The sequence below is a fragment of the Melopsittacus undulatus genome, chromosome 4, assembly GCF_012275295.1.
Source record: "Melopsittacus undulatus isolate bMelUnd1 chromosome 4, bMelUnd1.mat.Z, whole genome shotgun sequence".
In the NCBI taxonomy this organism is placed as follows: domain Eukaryota; kingdom Metazoa; phylum Chordata; class Aves; order Psittaciformes; family Psittaculidae; genus Melopsittacus; species Melopsittacus undulatus.
Genome location: NC_047530.1, coordinates 23,358,438 through 23,378,080, shown reverse-complemented (window position 1 = coordinate 23,378,080; position 19,643 = coordinate 23,358,438). Strand labels below are relative to the sequence as shown.

At 38.3% G+C, this 19,643-nt stretch overlaps 1 protein-coding gene across 1 annotated transcript in view; it reads left to right on the top strand.

The window, feature by feature from the left end:
• The window catches only part of TECPR2 (tectonin beta-propeller repeat containing 2), a 44,277-nt gene that overhangs the window by 8,245 nt on the left and 16,389 nt on the right, over window positions 1-19,643 (top strand). Inside the window, exons 6-16 of the mRNA XM_005149560.4 lie at window positions 815-1,127; window positions 1,894-2,026; window positions 3,302-3,697; window positions 4,314-5,308; window positions 6,739-6,922; window positions 8,827-9,000; window positions 11,354-11,534; window positions 12,852-12,993; window positions 15,576-15,816; window positions 16,629-16,718; window positions 17,465-17,698. Coding sequence (XP_005149617.1) covers window positions 815-1,127; window positions 1,894-2,026; window positions 3,302-3,697; window positions 4,314-5,308; window positions 6,739-6,922; window positions 8,827-9,000; window positions 11,354-11,534; window positions 12,852-12,993; window positions 15,576-15,816; window positions 16,629-16,718; window positions 17,465-17,698 — 3,083 coding nt within the window. The remainder of the gene's footprint in view (window positions 1-814; window positions 1,128-1,893; window positions 2,027-3,301; window positions 3,698-4,313; window positions 5,309-6,738; window positions 6,923-8,826; window positions 9,001-11,353; window positions 11,535-12,851; window positions 12,994-15,575; window positions 15,817-16,628; window positions 16,719-17,464; window positions 17,699-19,643) is intronic.

Below are 19,643 nucleotides of genomic sequence, written 5' to 3'. Positions count from 1 at the left end.
TGAGCAAGCATTGTAATCGGATCCCTCTAATGGATGATATGATATCTGATGCAAAAGCCAAGTCAGTATCCAAAGTTTTCTTATACTCACTGAAGTGACTTCAAAGGGAAAATGTATAGCAAGCACTTTGACTTGAAGGCTAGGAACATCTTATATGATTTTCTGGCATCTTCTATTGGGTAATCTTTCTTGGATATGAAGGAAAAGGGAACAAAGTCTTAGAACAGCATGGCTCTATCTAGAAGTAAAGGAAAATGACTCTTGTAAGAAGATTTATAATGTGTCTTTCATACAGAAAGTAAATAGTAAGAGGAATGCCAAGGACCATCTTGTGTACAAGAGCTTTTCTTGGGTGATACTAATAGTGGTTTTATGCATCAAAGATGAAGATTTTAACAGTTGAGGTCTTTCCTCAAGTGCTTCTTGCAAGTTGAGGTAGTCAGTTTCTTAACAGTAGTTTGTAGTGTTTTGCTTGGTTTTTATTAATTCTGGGAGAAGGATGACTGCATAGTAGGATCTTTGAGGTGGGCAAAGTGCTGTTAAGGCTGTGAAGATGATAGAAGGAGTCATTTAACTTACCTAATAGATGTAACGCCTGGCATCTAGAAGAAAGGGCAAACTTGTTATTTGGGAACACTGTTCTTGTCTTACTGTAACCAAATTTTGTACTTCAGACATTTGACTAAATACTTCAAAGTTATTTTTGTTGATTTGTAGTTGTAAATTTGTGCTGTTTTTCTTTCTTTTTTTTTTGTTTAATTGTTTCTAAGTTGAGTATATAGCTTTCAAAATAAATTTTTCTTTTGTGTTTTAGCACTGGCAAATTTGGAGCATGTTTTATACCTGGTCTGTGTAAACAGAGTGACCTGACACTATTTGCTGCCAGACCTGGGCTTCGTCTCTGGAAGTCTGATGTTCATGGAACTGTGCAGGCCACATTCTTACTGAAAGATGTATTTGCTGGAGGAATAAAAACTTTTGAACTGTATCCTCGTTTGGAACCACCTGACAGAGGAAGTTACAGCTCCCCAGAGAAACACCTTGGGCTTGTTTCATGCTTTTTCCGAGAAGGGTGGGTGCTGACCTGGAATGAATACAGCATCTACTTACTAGACACTGTGAACCAGGTAGATTAAACTTGTGGCTGTGTGTTTTTTTCTTGGTTTTGTTCATATTATGCCATGAAACTCTCTTTGTGTTATCCATTACACTTTGATGATTTAAATCCATATTTAAACCTAACAAATAAGCCTTTATTCTTTCCCCCTTCAAGTTACCATTGCAGTGATAGAGTCACAAACTAGCTTGGTATATTATGTATAAGAATGAAATATATTTAAAGCTTTCAGTCCAGTTGTTAACATCAGAATAAATTCTGATACATAGCAAAACATATATAAAAAATCAATAATGCAAAAAGCATTTTAGATCCATAAAATGTTCCTGGAACTATTTATTTTTTCATTTCTATTACTGTTGGCATCTGCAAAAAAAACAAGTGTTACATTTTATTTGGTATAGAATGAGCTGTTCACTATTTTGTTTTCTTAAAAGAGCATGTGAAAGTGAGTAGGAGCTAGTATCTTTTTGTCTAAAGCTACGTTTGTAATGTGGCTCTTTTTTCTGCCCTCAAATTATATATTAAGTTGTTATATTGTTGCTGCTAGTTTGGACAGAGAAAATAAATAGAACTATGGAATTAAAATTAGTATGAAAAGGAACTACATCATGATTAAAAGGTTTTTTGTTTCCTGTTTCTTTTTTCTATTTTATTTTTATAAGATAAAGTCTGTTCTCTAACAATACATGTTGATTAAATTCCAGTGAATGCTTTTGTTAAGAGTATGTAAATTTGATGCCAATTATTTCTTTCTGTGTTGATTCTTTTTACAGGCTTTGATTGGTGGCTTGGAAGGATATGGTGATATTGTGTCTGTGTCCTGTACCAACAATGAGATTTTTTTCTTAAAGGGAGATAGAGATATAATACGAATTTCAAGTAGACCTGAAGGAGTATCATCAATAGGTTTGTATAGATCAGCAAACTTTAATACGTACCTCGTGGAACATGGTACCTATTGTACTTTTTAATATAAAACCCCAAACCAACCAAACAAAAAAATCCAACCCTACCCAAAACAAAACAAATCCCCCACAAAAAACATTCAGCTTATTGCAAAAACCTTCCAGGTTCTGTAGAGTTATTTGACAGTTTCTACAGGTTTTATTTAGAGATTTGATTTGTCTAATCATCTGAGTTTCTGGTTTTGGCTGCAGTGAGAACAGGAGAACTAAGAAATTAATTGTTGTTCCTTTCCTTTGGGAGTGGATCAGCACCATCCAGGCATGCCTAATCTGTGTATTTGAGAATTTATTCCAAACCATAATGCAAAGCAATCTGTATTCCTCATCGGGGTTATCTCTTTACTGATCAATCTCAATTGTCTGGGTTGGGGATACCTGAATATGTTGATTCTGTGCCACCTACATTCCAGAGGAAATCTTAACCTTCCCAGCACTAAAAAAGAACTGGCAAAGCCCCCAAAGAACACTCACTAAAATTCAAAAAATGATTTGAGAGTTTATTTTCTTATTTGTTGCCATCCAAGTTCAGCATCTGTGTTTCTAGATCTCTCTAAAGGGAGAATAATACTTTCGCAATGATGGTGCTTTCTGATTTCTTGATCATAAAGATTGTAAACACCATTATCCAGCATATTACTCTCACTGAAGACTGCTTATGCATTTAAAATACTCCATCTCAGCTTTGTATTAGCAAAATGCTAGTAAATATGCTGTGAAGTCTCACTGAATGCTAGAGAGCTTAACTTTCTTATCATTGCAAGTACTGATAGCTTTAGTCACTTAAGCAGTTCTCTGCTTCCAGACTCCTAGGTGATGTTTATTATTTTAATCCTAACTTCCAAGTAGAGTTTGAAAGGAGCCTTCTTGATTTATATTATATTCTAATTACCACAGTAGTTTAGCTGGTAAATTTTCCATGATTTTTTTTCAAGATACCAAGTGTTTGAATTAAGAAGTTAAAGATACAGGGTGGCACTTCAGTGTGTGATACAGTTGGGTCTTCCAAGCTAAAGATCTTCATCATTCTTCATACATAAACATAAATTCAGAATTTTACTAATTGAAGTTTGATACAGGCTTTGGGGTATTTCTTTTACTAAAATAATTTCATATATATTTACTTGTATGATTATACACTCTGTGTGTGCATATATGTATTTGAAATGTGAACTTAGAATATTTTTCCATTGCATCCATCTTCTTTTCTTATCACTAGGTGCATCTGTATCATCTAGCCCTTTAGTGGAAACAGATAAAAAAATGGTTACATCCCCTTCGGTTCCTGGTGATAAAAATGACTCTGATTCCTTAGTGAAAGATGAGCTGGAAATTCCAATGCTATTGGAGAAAAGTTTTGATAGAGTGGGAGATGTGAGCAATGAAACAAAGAAAAGGGGCTGCTCTGTAGTAAGCGAATCAAGAAGCAGGAGCAGTTCAGTAAATTCTGTGGACAGTGGCTCTAGCTTTATGGTATTTGCAGACCAGTTTTCAGAAGCTCAGAGAGAATGTCAGCTTTCTTCACAACGGTTCAGCACAATCAGTTCTGAAGATTTCGATCAGGAACTCATTGTAAAGCCAATTAAAGTGAAAAAGAAGAAAAAGAAGAAACAAGGTAGGTCTAGCAGAACTTTCCCTGCCACTGCTCATTATTAGAACGTGTTGCTTTTTATGTTTCACACAAAGGAGTGTGTATGCTTGCCATGGTTTGTTTGTGTTGTATTGTCATGCTCTTGAGATACTTGAGTGGTTATGGTGGGTCATTTATGTTTAAGATAAAAGCCTGTTTTTAAAGTGATAAATTGATTACATTTTTTACATCTATTTGTTTTATTTTTTTTAACTTTGTTTTCCTTTATTTAAACATGCTTAAAGTTCTAATGTTTGGGTTAATGGTAGCATACAGTGAACTCCGTTTCCAGTTTTATGTTGGAATTCTATAGAATCTGTTCTAAATCATCTTATTTAGAATATCTGACAATGTCTTTGCCATGTCTTTTGTTTTGTTAAAATAGTGTGAGTACTTGATGGTTTTGTTCACTGTGTTGGTGTTACAACTTTACAATGTTTTGCTAGTAATATTTAGTGTCGAAGTTAAAAAAAGTTAGTCAAAACTTAGATTTAACTCCATTCTTCCGCCAATTATAAAAATGTTTCTAACTTTGCATCAAAATTTAATAGATTTTATTAATATTATTTCTCCCTCTTTTTGTTTTGTTTTATGAGAACAGAAAGTGGGACCAGGAAAAACCACAGCTCTCTGGAAGGAACACCAATTTATGAGCGTCAGCTCTCTGGTGATAGTCCTCATTCTTTGAATGCAGACTCCTTTTCCATCACTTCCAGCCTAATGAGTGGCAGCACTGATCGTCTGAGTACTGGATCTCCAGATCAGGAAAGCATGTGTAGTGTAGAGTCCCATACCATCTTGCAAGAAGATAATGGTTCGGAAACTTTCAGTGTCCTACAGTCTCCTGAATCTGCAACTGTACTAATTAATGAAGAAAATGGAGATACGGTTGATGTACAGAAACTTCCAAACAGTGACAGTGGCATGGGTACTTCAACTGTTATAGATGCTTTGACATCTGACTCTCCTCTAATCCTCACAGAAGACTTGACAAGCAGTTTTGATGGTGAATGTAACAGTAGCATGGTTTCTGTAAGCAATGAATGCTGCCTTGGAAAGCTGAACCAAGAGGAGGAGCAGGATTTTTCTACATTGTGTAAAATAGATGAAAATCTAGATAAAATGAAGCTGGAGGATACCAAAAAATCTTTTGAAGAGCCAGACCTCACAGACCAAATGCTTTTGGAATGTGACAGTGCACTTGGTGTTCAGACATCACTGACACCAAAGGAAAATGATGAAACTGGTAGGGAAGACCAACAACAACTCTCTCTAATACACAGCGCTCTGTCAGATCCTTCTGTGCTCCACTTTGACACGTGTAACCATGTTTATTCCGATAACACTTCTATTTCTGGGTGGAATTTTGAAGGTGCAATCAAAGCTAAATCTAGTACTAGCACTGCTAAATGGGCAAGAGACACTCATGACAGTAAGACTGAGAAATCTGCCTCTAGTGATGAAGAGGATATTTATGGGCATGGATTACCGTATTCATCCTCAGAGACCAGCATGCTTGAAGTTGGTGCTGGGCCTGGTTCCCAGGATGTGGCCAAGAAAAGCCCAGATGAAATGGCACTGTTAAAATCTGATCAGGTATGTGTCTTCTATTTAGTTAAAATACATAATTGCAGCATTTTGAAAGAAACATTCATGTAATTGCAATCCTTTACTACTTCGGGAAGGCAATTTTTTTCTTACCTGATTTGAGTAAACAGGTAGAGCATAAAGCCAAACAGCAATACATACTGTAACTCTTACAAAATGTGATGTATCTGACTTTAGAAAGGTTGATGTGTGCTTACAATGTGAAGAAGCTGCATTGTCTGTATTATTCCCAGCTCAACAGAATTGCTGTCATAAACCCATCCATCAAAGAGTGAACAGTAAAACCAAGTCAAAGTCTGCTCCTTGTTTGGATCTCCAGTAGCTCAAACTCTGCGTGATGCTGTTCCCATTTTCAACTGAATTCATGGGGAATTAATGCTCATTATCTCACATGGCTGGCCCTGATTAAGGATTGTTTTACTTGTAAATACTCAGAGTAAGGATTAGTCTTTCTTTGTGCCCTAGGTAGCAATTAGTACTATTTAAAATGTTATTTTAAATTTATTTTAAATTAATTTTAAATGCCTTTTTCTGTTATCAGTCTTTCCTTCATTATTGTTTTGTGGATAAGCATTTCCAGAAGTAGTAATTCACATATGAACTATAGAAAAGAAGTACTAAAATTAATTATAAATTATAAATATAAAATCTGCAAAATTGCCAAAACCACTAGGATTTTTAGCAGAAGTCTTATGAAGGAAGTACAGTTTTTCTAGGTTGGGAGTTGTGTTTCTTTTAAAATCTGTAACAGCCTTGTATTGAGATCAACCAAACATTTGTTAGTAAAGGTTGAGTTGTAAGATTATGGTATCCTATCTAATAATAACTGCAACCCAAAGTGTAGAAGACTTCTTAGTTTCAGGTTATGATATTCTTAGTCTCTGGAATGTTTAGGAAAGCTGCACAGATACTTTCATTATAGGTCATGCATGCACTGCTTACATGACCTCATGCAAGCTATCAAAATTTAAGCTGGCAGTCTGTAAACCAAATTTCTGCAATATGTGGCTCATTTACCATATGGAGAATATCAAAGTTGGATATTTAGCTGTCTGCACTCCAGCTATGTTGTTACCTTTGCTCATCACTGGGCTACAAGACAGACTGTACATTTTTATGTATTCTTTTTGCATCTGGTATTTAAGTATGTGTTCTTTAATAAGAGAAGGTTTTCCACTTTTTGAAGGTAGATGACAGTGTGGAGTTTGGGGGTTTTATTGCTAAAACTTTTATTCTGGCAGTCTTATTTCACAGTGCACACTATCTTAGAGGACACTGACAGATGACTTATTCATTGATGAAGGTACTTACGAACCTTAAGTTTAGCACTTCTTAAATCAAAATATGGGAGCTGCTGTGCTTATATAGCCGTTTTCTTGTGCAGTTTGAAGACACCTGACACTGTTCTGACTCTACAGTTTGCAGAGAGCTGGATGGGGTACTCTGGCCCTGGTTATGGCATCCTGAGCTTGGTTGTCTCAGAAAAATACATTTGGTGCCTGGACTACAGAGGCAGCCTGTACTGCAGCGCACTGCCCGCCGCGGGGCTGCGGTGGCAGAAATTCGAGGAGGGGGTACAGCAAGTGGCAGTTTCCCCTTCAGGTTGGTTGGCTTCCTCTTCTCTGTGACCCATAAATAGAAAACTTGCACATACTTGTGCATTTCCGTTTCTTTCTTATCTTTTTATAAATAATAGATATTATTTTATTAGGTGAAACTGGTTATTTTTCTGAGATTACTGATATGGTTCAGTGCATGCATAATTTCCACATGGGCAGTTTATTATTATCTTAATACAGTATTTCCAAAACCTGCGTTGTATGAGGCTTGTTTCATGTAAAAGTAGTGCTGTGGGTTTTGTTGGGGTTTTGTTGTTGTTTTGAAGTCATATTTGGTGATATGACTGCATCTTCACTACTTCTGTATGCCATAGTGCTATGTTCTGTTTTTAAGTGGCTATCTTTCTAGCAGGTTCACATAGCATTTGGGGAAGTTTTAAACATTTGTGTGCCTGATTAAGATGAACTTCAAAAGTAGCAGTTCAGTGGTAGGCACATGTGAACAAAGATGTCTTTGTCTATACAAACCTTGGGTTTTGCTCCAGAGCTGCTTATGATTCCCAAATTTAAAATTCTTGTAAATGTAGGATTAGTTTTGTGCATGCGTTTGTTGATTTTCTTGATTAATTTTGTAATACTAAAGAAAGAAACTTAATTTTTGGTGCATTTGCATATGAGCTTGTTCTGGATGGTTGGGAATGAGGCTTATGTTGGATTAAAATTAAATGGGTTTTGTTTATAAACTTGCATTATTTTTGGCCTTCCACATTGTTCCAGGACTGGTGTGAAAATACAAGTTTCTCAGACATTTTCCCTATTTAGCCTCCTGCCTTGCTACTGCTTTTCTTCCCCTGTCACCTCTAAAAGCATATGTCAATATTCCCTTCTCTCTGTAGAGTAAGATTTTCTGTTTCAAGAAGTAAGGTGTTCTATTTGAGCTTTATATGGTCAAAAAAATTTAAGAGTAGCTGTACTAGGTGAGATCATAGTTTCATCCAGCTCAGTGTCTTGTCCTTAGCAGTGGTCAAATACCAGATACCTGCAGAAAAGTAAAAGTAATGGTCTAACATCTATGACATTTGGCTTTGGTAGTTTCAGATTGAAATTACTGGCAGGTGAGAGATCCTGGCAAAAGTTTGTTTCTCTCTTTTTTTTATCCCTCAGTTTGAGGTACTCACCCATTTTTTTAACTGAAACCGTGGCTGTTTCTGGCATCCATGTTTAATTGTGGGTGTAATAGCCCAAGAACATGTTAACCACGAACACTAAAATGGGATCAGATGTTACTCTGTGGAATTATTTGAAGGAAGTTCATATGACAATGTGCTGCACAGGTATGAACTGGCATGGATACCAGTCAGCAGTTAAGTTTGTAATTCCATTTGGTTTTCTTTTTCTGAGCTATCCTTGCTAATTCATGTGAGGGAAAAAGTTCTCAGGGTGGATTTGTACAGTTGCATTTCTTAGTTTTCTCTGCTTGTGATGTGCTACATAACAAGGTAATACCCCTCCCACTTCAGTGTGGGACAGTTACGATTTACTACTATTATTTGTAAAAGGTGAAAGTACTGCAGTTAACCCCTGTACCTTTGTCTGCTGAGTGTGTACCAAGCTAGTACAGAAGCAAAATATAGTAGGCTTATTAGGCCCTTGTATGGAAGTTGTTTTGTTAGTTTTCAGTGTTAGTTTTAAGGAGAAGCAACTTGCATTTGAACATTTAAAAAATCACATGCTCTAATGGTAAATGTTCCTGGAAAAGTGGCCACTGTTCTGGTCTTGCTTTAGGAAAAAAAAAAACCCTGAAACTGTATTTTTAGCTCTTGCCTTTTTCTTTTAATGCTACTAATTTGTCTTTCCCTTCATTAGTTTAGGTGGAGGTAGAATAAGTGGCTGTCTGTTACAGTAATTGCCAGGTGATACTATGTTCTCTCTTAACTCCTCATCCAGGGGCTCTTCTCTGGAAGATTGAGCAGAAGACTAACAAAGCATTTGCTTGTGGAAAAGTAACGATAAAAGGAAAACGCCATTGGTATGAGGCTCTACCCCAAGCTGTGTTTGTAGCTTTAAGTGATGACACTGCCTGGATTATCAGAACAAATGGAGATCTGTATCTGCAAACAGGTACTTGAAGTAATTGCAGGCTCTTTGAATTTTTTTGCAAGCTAAGATTAATAAAATTCAAGTCTATGGAATGGTCACAACTTGTTTTAATCTTTTATCCACAGCCATGACACAGAGAAAACTTTTTATCTAGAGAAATGGTTGGAAACAGTTGTGAGATTCTGTGTAATTAGGAGGCTGGAAAAGCCATTTCATGGCCACTCTGGGTTTTTTTTGTGCCATGTAGAGTGCATACAATATAGAGAATTTATGACATGGAAAGGTGTTGTGATGTAACCCCAGCTGGCAATCCCAGCTCTCTTACTCACTTTCCCATTGGTGGGGTGGGGAGGAAAATCGGAAGAAGGTAAAACCCGTGGGTTGAGGTAAGAACAGTTTAATAACTGAAATAAAGTAAAATATAACAATAATAAGTGTAATGAAAAAGGAGGCAACAAAAAGAGAGGGAGAGGAATAACACCCAAGAAAGACTAGTGATGCACAATACAATTCCTCACCACCTGCTGACCAATGCCCAGCCTGTCCCTGAGCAGCAGTGTCTCCCAGCACCCCTTCCCACCCGCCCCCTCCCCCATTTCTATACTGACTGTGCTCTTCAGAAGAAATTCAGGTGAGGGGGGCAAAGTAAAGGAAAGTAGAGGCTGTATGTTTTGAAAAGGACAGATCTGTTGGAGGTAACAGTTACCACTTGATAATAAAGGGGAGGTATGCTGAGACAGAAGATCATGAAATGCTTTGAAAGTATAGACAAGTGATATGTATTTTATGTGACAGAGAAAGCAAAGCCAGTGGAGGAATGGAATGGGCTGTGAAGCAGCAGTCTTTACAGCTGCCTTCCCATGGGATGTGAATGGGGCAAGAATTGAAAAAAGATATGGTGCAGTGGCAGCTTTGAACTCACTGGCCTTAGTTTTATCTGCTTTAGTGACTAGAAGATGATGTGAAGAAGGTGTTATGCAAACAATAATCAGGCTAAATACAAGGATGAAGACATGAGCTCCAGGTTTTAGAGTTAAGGAAGAAGAGTACCAAGGACTCTTGGGCATGCAGGCTTTGCAGAGAGCTGAGTTGGTAAGGAAAAACTACAGATAATATAATAACGGAATAACTGGAGAAGTAAGAGGAGGACTGGCCAAGAGGGAAACATTAAGACACACTAAAGCAGGACATGTCAGAGTAGCTATCAAAATTCTTATTTTCCATTTAATTCTAGTACTCTCCTAATGTCTCTTGTAGATTTAATTGCTGTAGCACGCTGTAGACATTCTTCTTGAATAAGAAAATTGTTTAAATGGACAGCATCCCTTCAAAGATACTTTTACTTTAATTGAGTGTAATAGTTATAGAGAAATCAAGAGGCCTGCCCAAGGTCATATGCATAGTGACAACAAGCATGGATAGTGATGATAAAGAGTGAACTTTTGATGCCAATCACACAGGGCTCTGTGGAGATTTGAGTTGTATTTTTCTTGCCTCTGAGAGATTGGTGTGATTACATCCGGTTACATTCTGCTCTTCAAAGGGTACTAAAATTGTCTTTGATGCCAAAAATAAATTCTCAGTTTATCTTTCTTGTTAACGTGGTGCAACCAGTGCTGGCTGTTTCTCTAGGATCTTTTTGTTCCCTCCACTGTCCTGTCTAACTTCCATAATAGGAGTGTGTGCTCAAAGGTTGGGAAATGAGCATTCTTGTTATTTTGGAGTGTCAAACAGATGAGCCGGTTCATACTTGCTTTGGCAGCAGGAGAAGATTAAGCAAAGGCTATGTGTCTCTTGAGGTGTTTCACATGCAGCTGTGTAAATCAAGCTGCAGTATAATTGTGAAGATCTGTCCCTCTAGATTATATGTATAAATGTGTGCAACCTACCTGTGAATCTGCCAGAACCTGTCTCCTTTCAGTACTACACACTGTCATTGCATGCTTTTTTGTAATTGCTCTACTGCCACTATTCAGATCAGGGTGCCTCTATCCCTATCATGTTCTAGGTAAAAGTTCTTCCATTACTCTCTTTTCCTTTGATGCTTCTGTCAAGGCTAATACAGATTTTGTAAATGTTGATTCTTGTTACTGACACTAGGGGGAGAAAAGGAACAGAAATGACAGGACTTACGTGCTCTGCAGGATGCTGAAGGACAGTGTTACAATTCTTAAAATATAAATTCAGCTATATTAGAGGAAGTGATTAATAGTTTATAGAAAGAACAGTCAATCATGAAGATAGTGATCAAATGAAAAAATTTAGCATGTCGGGGATATTGCTTCTCCTTATTTTCTTTGATTGGGTTGCTTTCTCTCTTTTAGTTGCAAGAAAGACGAAGTTTGTAAAGCAATCCTCATTTTTTAATTTCTAGGCCTGAGTGTGGATCGTCCTTGTGCCCGAGCAGTAAAGGTTGACTGCCCTTGTCCACTGTCGCAGGTTACATCCAGAAATAATGTTGTGTGGGCACTGAGTGAGCAGCGGGCCCTGCTGTACCGGGAGGGAGTACGCAGCTTTTGTCCTGAAGGAGAACAATGGAAGAGTGATATTGTCAGGTAATGACACTGTGGTGGGACAGCATCATAAGCAGGATGACACAAAAATTATTTTCAATCCTGCAACCCTTGATGTTTGAAAAAGTGGAACCTGAACTCATATGTACACATACCATGTGTGTGTTGATGACTGACTGTTATATAATGAAAGATGCTCCTACCTCCATGCCATGGGCAGGGCCCCCATCCAACCTGGCCTTGAGCACTTCCAAGGGATGGGAAAGTCTATCAGTAGGACTTTTTTTATTAAATACTGCTTCTTTAGTCTGTGCCATAATGGCTTTAATGAGCTCTTCAGATATGTGAGTGAATTTTTTCTGAGATTAAATCTCATCATTTTCTTGGTCATCCACACGGCTGGATAGGCACTTCCTAGTCATAGATTTATATAAACATTCTTGGCAATCAGTATTTAGCTTTGTACTTGAACCTATACTCACACTAGTTAGTTGATGATAAAGTTAAAAGCACTGAGTCTTTACTGCTGGCTTTGAGAATGTAAAATACAGTCTCTCTTATAGCATCAGCCTGATACAAATACAAGAAGAAATTCCAGTTCTTGTTGTCATATGATTTTATCTTCTACTAATATCCTGTTGGGAAGCTTTAACTTGTAGAACCTCCCATCCTGATATTTAGCCCTTGAAAAGGGCCTTGTTCAAGTCTGAAATTTACATGTACTTTCATTAGTTTATTTAAAGAAAGTATCTGCTTAACCTACACCTTAGGTACAGTTAATGCTCTTGGGCTTTGTATTAAAATTGGCTAAAGCAATCTGTCATTATTCTTAAATTGTTGAGAAAGATTCTCTGAAAGAAATAGCATTGTTGGGAATCTTCTAATTCTCTGATATGTTCACCAGATCCTGTTGACTTTGTTTACTTATTCAGGAAACTTACAGTCCTAAATTCAACATTTATCTTTGCCATATAATTGAGTTTTCTATTTATGGTCCCTGAACTGGTGATATTGTTCTCAGAATAGGTCAAAGAACTTGGAGGAGATACAGTTATGAAGTTACTTTATCAAAAACTTCAAGAACACTTTTTATTTCTTATTTACTAAACACAGTTTTTGTTTAGTTACATTGTTATGTATCCTATTTTGTTGAATTGTTTGTACTTATGCAAACTCATAAGATTTGAATTATTGAATAACTGAAAATTTGAACTCAAATGTGGTTTTGAGCTTGGGCACACTTGAGTTCAGTCCTTTTGAATTGCTGTCAGCATTATAGCAGCTTCCTTAAAATACTATAAGCATAAATTTGAAGTAAGGTTTTTAATTTTTTATTTGTTTTACTTATTGTATTTCCAGTGAAATGCAGGCTCTGGAACCAGTGTGCATAACCCTTGGAGATCAGCAGACATTATGGGCTTTGGATATCCATGGAAATCTGTGGTTCAGAACTGGTATAGTTTCAAAGAAACCACAAGGAGATGATAACCATTGGTGGCAAGTATGCAATTTTTTTTTTATTTTGTTCTCAGTTTAGACTTTCAACTTGGGTTTATTATTTGCATTGTTTTCCCATGAGAGTCTAAATAAAATTCAGTTAATTGTTTGGTTATTATAGCACTCTTTATTCAAGATATTAAAACCACAGTGTGGCCAAGGCTAAAATCCTTTTTTACTTTTGCTGTAAAAAAGTGGGGGAAAAAAATTGCATAGTCATCCCAAACAGCATCACAGCCATCTTCAAGAACACAAGAAATGCTCTATCACATCATATCAGTGGTGAGTGTAGCTTGGTATCTTAACAATGGCAATGGGATGTGTGGTTTAGGCACAGCATTAAAGTCTGGCTGCTGAATGCAGTCTCTTGTCTTTAGTAGAATTGTAGAATAGTTAGGGTTGGAAAGGACCCTAAGATCATCCAGTTCCAACCCCCCTGCCAGGAACAGGGACACCTCACACTAAACCATGTCACCCAAGGCTCTGTCCAACCCAGCTTTGAACACCACCAGAGATGGAGCATTCACAGCTTCCTTGGGTAACCCATTCCAGTGCCTCAGCACCCTTACAGTAAAGAACTTCTTCCTTATATCCAGTCTAGTATCAGCCTTTTTGTTTAGCTAGATGAAATAAATAATAAGTAACCTTGCAAAAAAAACCTATATTACACATCCTTCCATTCAGCTGAAGTTTCTTTGAACCATTTGGGGCTGCTTGCTTCAGTTGCAGATTGTGTGGGTAAAACCAGCTCAGTTAAAACAAGTACTTCCTGGTGTTGATTTAGAATTCCTGACTTTATTTCCCGCATTTTTTATTTTCCCAAGAGATAAGGGTGAGGAAGAAGGGGGTAGAAAAAGTTATACAGAAAATTTGTCTGCACATCTAGGTTAGAAGAATTCCAGCCTATGTGTATATATAACTCTTTGTACATTTGGGCGTCATGAATTGTGAGACTGTCCCACACAACATCCTTGTCTCTAAATTGGAGAGACATTAATTTGATAGGTGGACCACTCGGTGGATAAAGAACTGGCTGGATGGCCACACGCAAAGAATTGTGGTCAATGGCTCAATGTCCAGCTGGAGACCAGTAACGAGTGGTGTCCCTCAGGGATCAGTGTTGGGACGGGTCTTGTTCAACATCTTTGTGGGTGACATGGACAGTGGAATTGAGTGCACCCTCAGCAAGTTTGCTGATGACACCAAGCTGTGTGGTTCTGTTGATATGCTGGAGGGAAGGAATGCCATTCAGAGGGACCTTGACACACTTGTGAGGTGGGTTGATGCCAACCTCATGAAGTTTAACCATGCCAAGTGCAAGGTCCTACACCTGGGTTGGAGCAATGCCAGGCACAGCTACAGGTTGGGCAGAGAAGAGATTCAGAGCAGCCCTGTGGAGAAGGACTTGGGGGTGTTGGTCAATGAGAAAATGAACATGAGCCAGCAGTGTGCGTTCACAGCCTAGAAAGCCAACTGTGTCCTGGGCTGCATCAAAAGGACTGTGACCAGCAGGTTGAAGGAGGTGATCCTGCCCCTCTACTCTGCTCTTGTGAGACCTCCCTTGGAGTATTATGTGCAGTTCTGGTGTCCTCAACATAAAAAGGACATGGAACTGTTGGAACAAGTCCAGAGGAGGGCCACGAGGATGATAGGGGACTGGAGCACCTCCTGTGTGAAGACAGGCTGAGAAAGTTGGGGCTGTTCAGCCTGGAGAAGAGAAGGCTGCTTGGAGACCTCATAGCAGCCTTCCAGTATCTGAAGGGGGCCTACAGGGATGCTGGGGAGGGATTACTCATTAGGGACTGTAGTGATAGGACAAGGGGTAATGGGTTCAAACTAAAACAGGGGAAGTTTAGATGGGATATAAGTTCTTTACTGTGAGGGTGGTGAGGTACTGGAATGGGTTGCTCAAGGAAGTTGTGAATGCTCCATCCCTGGCAGTGTTCAAGGCCAGGCTGGACGAAGCCTTGGGTGACATGGTTTAGTGTGAGGTGTCCCTGCCCATGGCAGGGGGGTTGGAACTAGACAATCTTAAGGTCCTTTCCAACCCTATCTATTCTATGATTCTATGAATAGCTTGGCTTTTGAGGTCATTGGCAAATTGCTCTTCTTTTTGTGCTCCTTCCTTGTGCACTTTCTTCCTTTCAAGGAGTATCACAGAGTGTTGCCAATCTAGTCGTCCATGACAGAACTTTGGCAGTTGCTGATTTAGACCTACTTTTGCCTTATGATTTAAAATGATCAGAAGGTTGTTGTAAAGGAGTATTACATACAAGTTTTCATATTTAAATTGCTGCACTAAGCACGTTTCTGTCTTCCTTTGGGAAACTGAAATTTCAATATGTTTTTAGGAAGAGAGTGTAAGATGTCATCCCGAAACAAAGGGCTTTCTTGAAATGCAGAATTTGAAGTGGATTGTTGGGTAGGAGGGAGTTGTAAAATAATGTTTAATAGTGGTTCTGGTTTATTATGAAGACACACACAGAAGAAAAAGCTTCTGATGAAAGATTCTGTGGTTCACCCAAAAACTTAATTAATTATCAAAACCACATTTTATTTTTTGGGTTTTTGTTTCTTTTCCTCCAGGTAAGCATCACTGATTATGTAGTGTTTGACCAGTACAGCCTGTTCCAGACCATAATCCAGGCAACTCAAACAATGGCAACAGCAGCTCAGGCACCTGTGGAGAAGGTGGCTGATAAACTTCGAATGGCATTTTGGTCACAGCAGCTTCAGTGTCAACCCAGCCTCCTTGGAGTTAATGGCAGTGGAGTCTGGATTTCTTCTGGCAAAAATGAATTTCATGTGGCAAAGGGAAACTTAATAGGTTGGTGTGCTTTTATGTCTAATATTTTTAAGTTAAGAAAAACAAATAGGGGAGAATAACCAGCTACAGTTCTATCACCACAAAAATTATCTAAGGTGGGTCAGGGCAGTTTTAACAAACAATTCCATGTTTAAAAATTAACTTAAGTGATTCCTTAGCATATAGTCTTAAATATTTTCCATTTAAAATGAAATACTTTTAGTGGAAAATTCACTCTTCATACGTGAACTGTGCACAAGTTACTACTTTTAGTACCTACCCTTGTCTCTTTTCTGGGCTGAGAAGGCAATTTTAAGCTGTTGTACCTGTTATATCTAGCACAGTGGCATCTGGTTCGTGACCAATGTTACTATGTAAAACAGTAATGTTACAGTTTTACAGTGATAATAGAGGATCTGTTTATTTTTCTTGGTATATTTCTCAACATAGAATAAAATTTTGATTTAGTACATTTCTTTTATTAAGTAAACATCAAGAATAGACCTAGAACATTGTCTCTTTAACCTTGTCACTAAATTGGGAAGACCTTTAAACTTCTTCCTTATCCTCCTTTCTGTGTTCCTAATTTTCTGTGGTTTTGTGTATAAATGTATATATACATGTAGGTATACATATACACAGGGAGGAAGAAAGGTCAAGAGGAACTTTTCTCCTCCCAACAGTGTCTTAAAAAATTTGCATATAAAATCTTGTCTGATGATATTTAATAATTGGCTGCAATGGAATTTCTTTTAAATGGTAACTTTTGAAATAATAACTGATTTTAATAGAAAGTTGAGTTTCATACTAATACTACCGTTATTTCTTTCAAGGCACTTACTGGAATAATATTGTGCCTCGTGGCACTGCTTCTGCCACAAAATGGGTTTTTGTGTTGGCTTCCACAGCTTCATCTAAAGAAGGTTAGTGAACAGGCAGTCCATATATATAATACCTGCACTTGATTTTTAAATAGAGTAAGTTGATGATAAGTAAGTCGTTAAACATCCTGAATTACTTCTGAGTTTGGGTGCCTTTTCCTTATGCAGGGAGTTAATGTATTTGAAGTAAGGTGGAAATACATCTGTAAAACTATTAGAGGTAAAAAAAAGCATATTGTTCACTCTGACACCTTCAGTGAGGAGTGGCATTCAGCAAAGAAATGGGTTGTCCTTTAGGAGCAGTAACTTCCTAAATTGCTGAAGCATGTTTTGCTGAAATGCCTATGCTAGCCAAGTACTTCTCCTGTCAGTGCACTTACTGTGGAAAAATGGCACATTTTCCTGCAAAAATGTGACCAGACTAGGTAATCCAACTAGTTACAATAGTTAGCAGCTGCATTATCTAAGTATACTGGCTTTATTGGCAAAAATACGTGATTTAGAGCTAAAAAAGAATGCTGGTTTTCAAAGGCAATTATCAAGGGTAAAGACAAAGGGATAAAGGGAAGTGATGGTGCACTGTTGTGTGTCTTCTTTCTGTTAAGTTCTTTGAATGAGATGTTTCTTCAAATGAGATGACTTACTGTTTATTTTATTTGAGAAAAGGAGTATTTAAGTACCAAAATAAGGGCTTAGGATGTGTATTTGTGCTGCAGAATCTTAGCCTTTGAACAAAGCCAGAAGCAGCAGATATTTAAGGAATTATGTTAATAATGTCCTTTCTATAGGAAGCTTTCTGTGGCTGTGCCAAAGCAACAAGGATCTGTTTTGTGTCAGTGATCAGAATCCTCAGTTTCGTCCTTCTACGGTGCAGCTACCGCCAGAGGCTGAAATGGTGCACTACTCTGCCTGCCAGGATGCCATTTGGGGTTTGGATAGTCTTGGGCAGGTATTTATCAGAACACTTTCATCCAGCTGTCCAACAGGGATGCACTGGACAAAACTGGATCTCTCTCAACTAGGTATGACATTTTTATTGAGTAGACTTTCAGCTTTCTTAATTGACAGCCAGTATTTTCCTTCAGAAGTATCTTTTGGTTGCTGATACAGAATATTACATTTACTGGACTAAATGCGGTATAAACTTTTTTACAGATTCCCTTAAGTGCATATTACCAAACTTGGGAATTTTCCAGTCCAGATTATAGTTTGAAACAGAGTTTTGGTACAGTCCCTTCAAAGATCCCAGTCCTGGTACTTTTTTAGCTCTTGCCTGTGGGAGATGGAGACTTTCTTTGGCGTGGTGATTTTGAGATGGACCTGCAGTGTCCATGAGAAGTTGAACGAGGTCTTTGTCTCACTGCTAGTATTGTATACAACTGTAGCTGTTGTATACAATGTAAAGAGGGTTGGAGCATTCGGTGGTCAATATGCAGCCCTTTTCATTTGGTTAGAATTATAGAATCACAGAACAGTGAGGGTTGGAAAAGACCGTAAGATCGTCTAGTTCCAACCCCCTTGCCATGGGCAGGGACACCTCACACTAAACCATGTCACCCAAGGCTTCGTCCAACCTGGCCTTGAACACTGCCAGGGATGGAGCATTCACAACTTCCTTGAGCAACCCATTCCAGTACCTCACCACCCTCACAGTAAAGAACTTATATCCAGTCTAAACTTCCCCTGTTTAAGTTTGAACCCATTACCCCTTGTCCTATCACTACAGTCCCTAATGAGTAATCCCTCCCCAGCATCCCTGTAGGCCCCCTTCAGATACTGGAAGGCTGCTATGAGGTCTCCAAGCAGCCTTCTCTTCTCCAGGCTGAACAGCCCCAACTTTCTCAGCCTGTCTTCACACAGGAGGTGCTCCAGTCCCCTGATCATCCTTGTGGCCCTCCTCTGGACTTGTTCCAACAGTTCCATGTCCTTTTTATGTTGGGGACACCAGAACTGCACACAGTACTCCAAGTGAGGTCTCACAAGAGCAGAGCAGAGGGGCAGGATCACCTCCTTCAGGACCCGTGGATGGATTTCATCAGGTCCCATGGACTTGTGCATGTTCAGGTTTTTAAGATGGTCTCGAGCCAGGTCCTCACCTAGGTGTAAGGCTTGTGCTGTTGACAGTGTTTTGATCATAAAAATCTCCTTCCAGTTTGGCTGTGGGGTAGACTGTCAGCTTCATCAATATTCCAAGTAGATTTATTTCTTTGATAGTAAGACTGTTAGGACATTCTTCATGCTGTCCTTCATTCCTGTTTCAAATAAAGATAAAAGAAATTTAGACCCTGCAGCTTTCTTCTGCCATTTTTAAAATAATTCAACTGGTTTGCAGCTTTTCCATTTTTTCAATGACAATGTTTGTGTCTGGTCTGAAGACAGACAAGCAATTTTAACATCAGGGTTAGGGAAGGACAGACGCAGCTGGCAGACTTTAAGCCTCATGTACAGTTTTTGTGTGCGGTTAGTATTAAATACATCATGGAAATAATTTGTTTCCCAGTTGCACACCATGTTTTCCAGACCTGATGAATTGCTTCCAAATAGCTAATTGTACCATAGTTTAAGCACTGCTTGATGCCTTTTACCTTCGCTGACCTACAGGATAGCTTTGTCCACACTCTCCTCCTGTTGCTTAGTACAGTTTGAAACTTTTCACATGGTGCCATTACTTTCCAGCAGTTTAAATAATAACTTTTCAACTGAAATAGTAAATAATTTCTTGCTATTATCTGAAAATCTCAAAGCCTTCATAAGGAAATCAGTGTAATTAGCACTAGCTGTAATATCTGTCGTGTGAACTTGAGCAGTTTAGAAGTTCAACCTTTATGTTCAGCTGTTCCTGTTAGCTTTGTGGCACATGGTGGTGGTATTGTAGATATTTAGGGTGAGGAAATTTTTCAAACACCCCGTTTTCACCTGTCACTCTGTGTTAACTCTGAGGTGTGAAAATGTTTTAGCCATTTTTCC